The sequence below is a fragment of the Phalangium opilio genome, unplaced genomic scaffold (genome assembly GCF_054372755.1).
Source record: "Phalangium opilio isolate 3A_F unplaced genomic scaffold, DU_Popi_V2 ptg000046l_1, whole genome shotgun sequence".
Taxonomy (NCBI): domain Eukaryota; kingdom Metazoa; phylum Arthropoda; class Arachnida; order Opiliones; family Phalangiidae; genus Phalangium; species Phalangium opilio.
This window is the reverse complement of record NW_028324169.1, coordinates 6,080,147-6,088,039: the sequence shown is the minus strand read 5'-3', so window position 1 is coordinate 6,088,039 and position 7,893 is coordinate 6,080,147. Positions and strand designations below refer to the sequence as shown.

General features: G+C 36.4%; 1 protein-coding gene across 1 annotated transcript; it reads right to left on the bottom strand.

Annotated features, from left to right (window-relative positions):
* Positions 1 to 594: 594 nt before the first annotated feature.
* Positions 595 to 1,492, bottom strand: LOC149676460 (uncharacterized). Its single transcript, XM_089838748.1, has 5 exons — positions 1,440 to 1,492; positions 1,191 to 1,376; positions 1,068 to 1,130; positions 747 to 1,010; positions 595 to 688 (listed from the first exon to the last, which is right to left on the bottom strand). The coding sequence occupies exons 1-5, from the start codon at positions 1,490 to 1,492 to the stop codon at positions 595 to 597; spliced, it is 660 nt and encodes a 219-aa protein (XP_089694874.1).
* Between the last annotated feature and the right edge of the window lie 6,401 nt (positions 1,493 to 7,893).

The following is a 7,893-nucleotide window of genomic DNA, read 5'->3' as shown; positions in this document are numbered from 1 at the left end:
TTAATGGTAAAAATATCACTTACCCTGCAGATGCCCTTTCTCTCGGTAAAGCTGCGGTAATTTCTAACGGTACTTGGGTTCTATAAAAAAAACACTCTTAAGAAACTAGAAGCTTAAAAACAACTAGTAAACTTTTAGCTTACGCAAAGTCCATCTCCTGTAACTGCGGCTGAGAAATATCTTCGAGACCCATGTTTTTTAAAAGACTTTCTCGGATGAAGCGTTAAAAGAAAATGATAAAGTTTTCTCCGAGATATCTACTATTTTAAAGAATTATTATTGGGCGTTGTCAAGGTTAACTACTTTTTTAAGAAATGTTTGGCACTACGGTTGTTTAAAGAGGGGATTCTTATAGAGTGTTTAAGCTTAATATAAAAAGATAAGAGACAAGTTTCGTTATAATATATATTTTTATTGAGAATTAATTTGAGATAATAATTTAGGTAAGCGTCTACGATCAATAAGAAAACAGAAATGAGAATTATTTAAAATATGAACAGGATAATATTTTTGATGATAGGAGAAGCAGATGAGATGTTGGTATAAAGGACAGTCTCGAATAGGACAGAAGTAGAGCTTGTAGACTGTTGTACGTCATTCCGGAACGCAGACAGTTTCCCTGATAGTGAAGTGGTTTGGAGTACGGCAATAACAATTAGGGCAGCGAGTAGGAATATCGTAGGTAGAACTATAAAAATAGGTTAAAATTAGTTTTTTATATAAAATAAGACTCATTTCCAACTTACTTTAAGTCAATTTGTAGATATTTTTCGTATAGGGGAAGTCGGTATGATTTATATTTAGAAAGGAAATAGGTGTCCAGGAAAATGTTAATGGGATAGAAATTAGACTGATCCCAGGTAAGGCAGATGATAGTTCGGAAAAGAGGGCAATTAGGAGTAGCGCAAAAGTATAAAATATAGCGGAATTCAATAGTACGAAAAATGACATGAGAATTAAATTCGGCGGAAAAACAACAAGAACACAATGTAGGATAGGGATATTTAAGACTGTGAAAAACATGTATTAGTTTATTAATTTTTAGATAATAATTTATTTTGCTTTACTTTAAATCAATTTGCATGGATGGGTATTCTTGAATCATTGCGTTGTAAAGTTCTTCGCTTTCGCTGTTTTAAAAATTTCTTGTTAGGTGTCTTACAATTCCTCAAACTTATTTAAAACCTTACGTTTCTTCATCCGAGGATGATTCGGTAGAGACCACATCGGGGTCGTCGGCTTCGGCGAACATATCAATACTCGCGATTAATTCGTTTATTTCCTCCTCCATCCCATCTGTGATATCATGCTCCTCGTGGATGATGATTGGTTCTACTTCCAATTCATCATCGATATCCCAGAGTTGGGGTAGAGCGCTATATATAAAATAGATCCGGTATTAAAAAATTAATTTTAACTTGCTAGCTAAAATAACTTACAATTCCTCAGCCGGTTCAACAGCGTTTTGATCAAAAGATTTTGGAAAACACATGTTTTTATATAATAATCTAGAGTTGTTTAAAGACGAAAGGTTTTTGGATTGTGATGTGAAACTTTGAAATCCGTTCGGTTTTTATACGAAATTTTCAAGGTAGCTTAAGAAGTCTAGTTAGGAATTTGTAATGAGCGTCACCCTCTTAGAAAAAATATTTAACAGTTGTTTTTTCTATCTATTAATGACTTTAATGAGCGTCGATTTTTTCCTATCGAGGTCAAACCTCGTTTCTTAGAAACAAATATTTATCAGTCGTTTTTAAGAAGGGTGCATATTAATAAGAAAAAGACCTCTATTATGGGGTGTATAATTTTAAAAAGAGGCCCTCGCAACGTGCGTGTTTCTTATAAGATTTTATTACTTTTTCACAGACTTGAACGAAAAACAATTTTCGGAATTAAATACCACAGGCCAAACTGAGTTACAGAGTGGTCAAGATCTAATCTGTCTTTTTTGTGAAAAAGACGATATTGCTACTTTTTCATCTATTGGTGGTGAAATTCATTACTGCGTGAATACCGAGTGTATTAAATTTAAACGGGCCATTTATAAACAATACGGTAAAGTTTTAATCACCAATATTGAAAACGCGTACGCCGTTTTGGACAATAGTTTTTTCTGTATAAACTGTAATCAGTTTTGTTATAAAGCTCAACGGGAAGAAAAAGAGTGCGTTTATTTTGAAAGTGAAGAGGAAGAAAACTATTATCTCTGCTGTTTCCGTAAGCATAAATGAAAGAAATTTCTTCGTACAATTTTGATGAAAAAAATACTATTGAACATGATTGCAAAAATAACGTGCCTCGGTTAGGGACGTTATGCCTAATCGAAATTGAAGACAATCGGCAGAAATTTGCGCAAAAGTATAAAATAACACATACCGCGATTAGAAAACTGGTTTGCCAAGAAATTTTAAAAAACAAGTTTGAGTGTTATGTTGTAGAACTATCTTTTTACAATTTCTGTCAAATGGACTCATTATGTCAAATCGATACGGTTGATTGTGGTCAGCACGTCCCTACAACGGAGTGTAAATTAGGTCGTGTTCACAAATATTACGAAAAACAACAATGGCGTTGTCAACATTCGAATGAAACAGCCTACGTTCTGGGATACGTTTGTCATGACAGTGAGGCTGTTCAAGCAGTTATTAACACGGCGGTTGTTAAAATCATTTACGAATGCAACTCTACGTTGACGTATAAAAACCCATTTCGCAAGAATAACATAACATCTGACAGCTTCACCACGAATTTCTCGAAGCTGTTATATATTAGTATTGTAATCGATTCTTTACGGTTCGGAAATTACTCTAAAGAATTTTTATCAAGTAAACAGACTAGATTTAGACAAAAATATTGGCAGGTTCTATTCTCTTTTTATCAAACCGGAACACTTAATAACGTGACTGAAGAGATTTTCTCAAAGAATGCCACTAATGAATCTTACGAAAATCTTCAAAATGCCAATCCATCTTTCCTAGAACTTGAAGGTGAAGAGTGGGATTGGTAAGGATTTGCAAGATAGTGAACCATCGTTTACCTTTTAGTGAAATAAAAATTCAAAAAAATGGATTCCGGGTTTGGAGAATGCATGCATCACATGGTTTTTGGTTCAAGTAACAATATAAATTATCGATTTTCGAGTTTCGCGTGTGGCGAAGCTTTTTGTATTAATTCACAAGCTGCGAACGCGATACCTCGGTTAGGTACGTTATGCCTGATCGAAATTGAGGACAATCGTAAAAAGTTTGAAGGTAACAATCGAATATCGAAGTATGCTATTGCTCAACTTGTACACAGTGAAATGTTAAAAAACTTGTGCACCAACAACATTGTTAAAGTATCTCGTAACCGATATGATTATTGGAAAGATGTAGTCTCGATCGATACCAGGGATTGCGGACGTTACATCTTGACTACGGAGTGTAAACTAGGACGTTTACATAAATACAACCCTCATGAACTTGACCAATGTCAACATTCGAGTCAAGCAGCGTACGTTTTAGGGTATGTGTGTCACGATCAAGCGAGTGTTGAATCGGTATTAAACACAGCAATTATAAAACTTTTGTATGAATTTAACACTCGTTTGATCATAAAGGACAAAATTGACAATGATGATTACTTCTATTATATTAATGGTGATCCCCGTATTAGTTATACTGTTAATGTGATAAAGTTATTATATATTAACGTAGTTATTGAAGAATTGCATAACTTTAATCATTCGTTAATGGATTTAACTTTCACTTTCGAAAAAATGAAAATAAAATTTAATCTCTTTACAAAATCTAAAAATATTCCAAGAATTTTGAGAGATAAAATCGGTTTAATATATGACCCCACTTTAAAGTATTTTCAAAAGACGCTAATGATTATGCACGCCTAGAGTTGCAAAAAATAGAACAAAAAATGTTATATTCATTTCCAAGTTTTTGGAATTATTTTTGCAGAATTTAACCCCAGAAAGAAGTTATTTTTAAAGAACGCTGTCAATTATAAATCACGAGATAGTGAACCATCACCTTTTGGTGAAATAAAAATTCACAAAAATGAACTTAGAGAACGTTTTTGGTATTGAATCGCGTAAATATAAATCATCGGTTTTCGAGTTACGTGTGTTGCAAACCTTTTAGTATTAAATCAGAAGGTGCAAACGCGATACCTCGATTAGGAACATTATGTTTGATCGAAATTGAGAACAATCGTAAAAAGTTTGAAGGAAACAATCTAATATCGAAGCGTGTCATTAATCAACTTGTACGTCGCGAAATGTTTAAAAACTTGCGCGCTAACAACATCGTTAAAATATCTAACTACCGACATGATGGATGGAAAGATTGGACCTCTATCGATACCAGAGATTGTGGACGTTACATCTTGACTACGGAATGTAAACTAGGACGTTTACATAAATACAACCCTCATGAATTTGACCAATGTTATCAAGCAGCGTACGTTTTAGGATACGTTTGTCATGATCAAGCGAGTGTTGAATCGGTATTAAACACTGCAATTATAAAACTTTTGTATGAATTCAACACTCGTTTGACTATAAAGAACAGACAATGCAATGACAACCCCCATATTAAATATATTATTACACCTATTAGTTATACTGTTAATTTGTTTAAGTTATTATATATTAACGTAGTTATTGAAGAATTGCATAAATATAATCATTCTTTAATGGATTTAACTTTCACTTTCGAAAAATTTAAATATAAATTTAGTCTCATTACAAGATCTCCATATCTTCCAAGTATTTTGGAAGATAGAAACTTGAGATTGGCGTATGACCCCACTTTTAAAGTATTTTCATAGGACGCTATTGATTATTATTATCATCAAGACTTGGAGATTATAGAAAGACGCTTTTTAAAATTATTTCCAAATTTTTGGAATCATTATCGCAGAATTTAATCGTGATGTAATCAATACAAATAAACATTGTTTTTTAAAAAATTTATTTCATCCTTTGATTTGTTTTTTACACCATTGACACAATCCTGTTTTAAAAAAATTCTGATCTAAAATCGGTAAGAGTAGAGGATAGAAACCAAGAAGCGCTACTGCTGGGTTCATAGATAACATTCCACAAATAATTCCTACAGGTACAGTTATGGGAAGGATAAGTAATAACCCACCTAAAGAGACATTTTCTTTTACAACCTGTAAAACACGCTGCGTACAACATCTATTATTACAATATTCTTCAGTCTTGGGTTTGCTTGTAGTTGAAACGTATTTCTCCGTTACTGGTACATCTCTCCCTGACTCATCGTTAGAACAATGTATGGGTATGTTGCATGTCGAAAACCCTTTCACAATTGGGCATTCCGGGGAATATTTTCGATGCTCCTCATAGACTTTATCATTAGCTTTCCAACTATGTAATCTTATATCGCAATAAAAACATTTAACGGCGTCGCCCTTCTTTAAATAATAAAAACCATGTGTCGCAAACTCTGACGGATTTATATTACTAACGGGGTAATCTTTAAAAGTTTCGAGCCGTAATTTTTCCCAGTTCATTATAGCTTTACGTTTTGTCCCGAACTAATATAATTTCAACCACTGGTGCGGATATATCTTACAAATTGTACCTACGTCACACTACACGTGACTCACGTGACTCGCATTTGATTGACAGGCGTGGGATTTTGGGCGCATATACAAATTTGAATCATTTTCGACTCATTTGCATGCCTAATTTGATTTATGCAAATTTGGATCATTTTCGATTCATTTGCATGTCTAATTTGATTTATACAAATTTGGATCATTTTGCATGGTTAAAACTGGGATTTCTGAATTATGCAAATTTGGATCATTTTCGGCTAATTTGCATAGTCAAAAGTGGGATTTCTGAATTATGCAAATTTTGATAATTTTTGGCAAATTTGCATATTCAAAAGTGGGATTTCTGAATTATGCAAATTTTGATAATTTTTACCTCATTTGCATAGTCAAAAGTGGGGTAACATACTACTGGCGGCGCATTGGAAAAATCTTTCTTAGTACGCGCCTACTACTTATGAGTAACGTTCCTGTAAATTTTCAGTCTTGTAGGACAAGCGCTTTGGGCTGGGCGTTGATTATCAGTCAGTCAGGATTTATATAGATAGATTACTAAATTATTATTATCTACATGCTCAGTTTGGCGTGTACCAATTTTGGTGTCTTGTCAAATTGTGAGGTAGGGTTTAGTCTACTTAGCCTTCATGTAGCACCACCACTGCCAGTGCTTTCACAAATTTATTGTAATTTTAAACGGTTTTAGCTTTTAATAAGAGTATATATTGTTATTAAACGGGTGGTTTACAATGAAGGCGCTAAATGCAGATACAACTAAAACCTGGTTTTTGTTGCACTTGATGTATGCCCACATCGATGTTAACATATTTCCTTCCTGGCTTAGGCACAGGATAAAAGCGTACATCCTTTCTGTATCTCGAATTAATCCTACATTTATAAAAACAACAATACTTCACCATATTACTCGCATTGAGCCTAAAGGCCCATTTACACTAGACTAAAATCTTACGTTCGCGTCGGTCGTGTCGTTAACTTCGTTTCGATCGCGTCGGAACGTTCCTTTGCCTGTTCAGACAAGAGAGCAGACGACAGTGACGACCAAAAAGTGAGTGAGATATACTCTGATTTTTGGAACCAATCAGGAGCTCGTTCAGTTAAGGCGGGAAATTTTGAAAGTGAAAAATACGTTTGCATTGAATTAGGCCTATTTCGAACAAGTATGAGCTCCGAAGAGACTACTGCGCTAATTTTGCAAAATAATAATTTGTTAGCAAGTTATTTTTTCATTAGAAGAGCGAAAAATCAATCAAATAGGCAGGTTGTTTTTGTCCATCTTATTTAAATCCTAAAATAGAAGAATCGCATTCCAATAATGTGCAAACTGAGTAGAGCCCTAGAGCGCGTCTGCCGTCTGCTAAAGAAAAGGCGCTAAAAAGAGGTGCTGCCATCTCGACACTGACCGACGAAATTGAATTTTTTCAACCTTAAACCCGCGAATATTTTACGTAGTCGTTGACAAGTGTGGACAGTCTAATGAAGCGAACAAAGCGACTTCGCCGACGTGAACGTAAGATTTTAGTCTAGTGTAAATGGGCCTTAAGCCGCACTCGCGTGCCGAAGCCAAAGATACGCGGCCAGTTAAGAAATTTGTTACAATATTTTTATATTATTATTAAATTGGTATTTCCATGGTACTTGTGACTGGCTTCAACCAATTTGAAGACTTCACCGCGGTCGATATGTAAAAAGTATTTCGTATAGCAACCTCGAACATTTTTAAAAATTACTAATAATTACTAATAATCGCCAGCACCCTCTTCACCTGCACGCGAAGTGGGTGCTGGTGATCCGGTGGTACACGAGTGGGTGCTGGTGATCCGGTGGCACGCGAAGTGGGTGCTGGTGATCCGGTGGAACGCGAAGTGGGTGCTGGTGATCCGGTGGCACGCGAAGTGGGTGCTGGTGATCCGGTGGCACGCGATGTGGGTGCTGGTGATCCGGTGGCACGCGAAGTGGGTGCTGGTGATCCGGTGGCACGCGAAGTGGGTGCTGGTGATCCGGTGGCACGCGAAGTGGGTGCTGGTGATCCGGTGGCCGGCGGAGTGGGTGCTGGTGATCCGGTGGCCGGCGAAGTGGGTGCTGGTGATCTGGTGGCCAGCGGAGTGGGTGCTGGTGATCCGGTGGCCGGCGAAGTGGGTGCTGGTGATCTGGTGGCCAGCGGAGTTGGTGAGTGGGTGCTGGTGATCTGGTGGCCAGCGGAGTTGGTGAGTGGGTGCTGGTGATCTGGTGGCCAGCGGAGTTGGTGAGTGGGTGCTGGTGATACGTTGGCACGCGAAGTGGGTGCTGGTGATCCGGTGG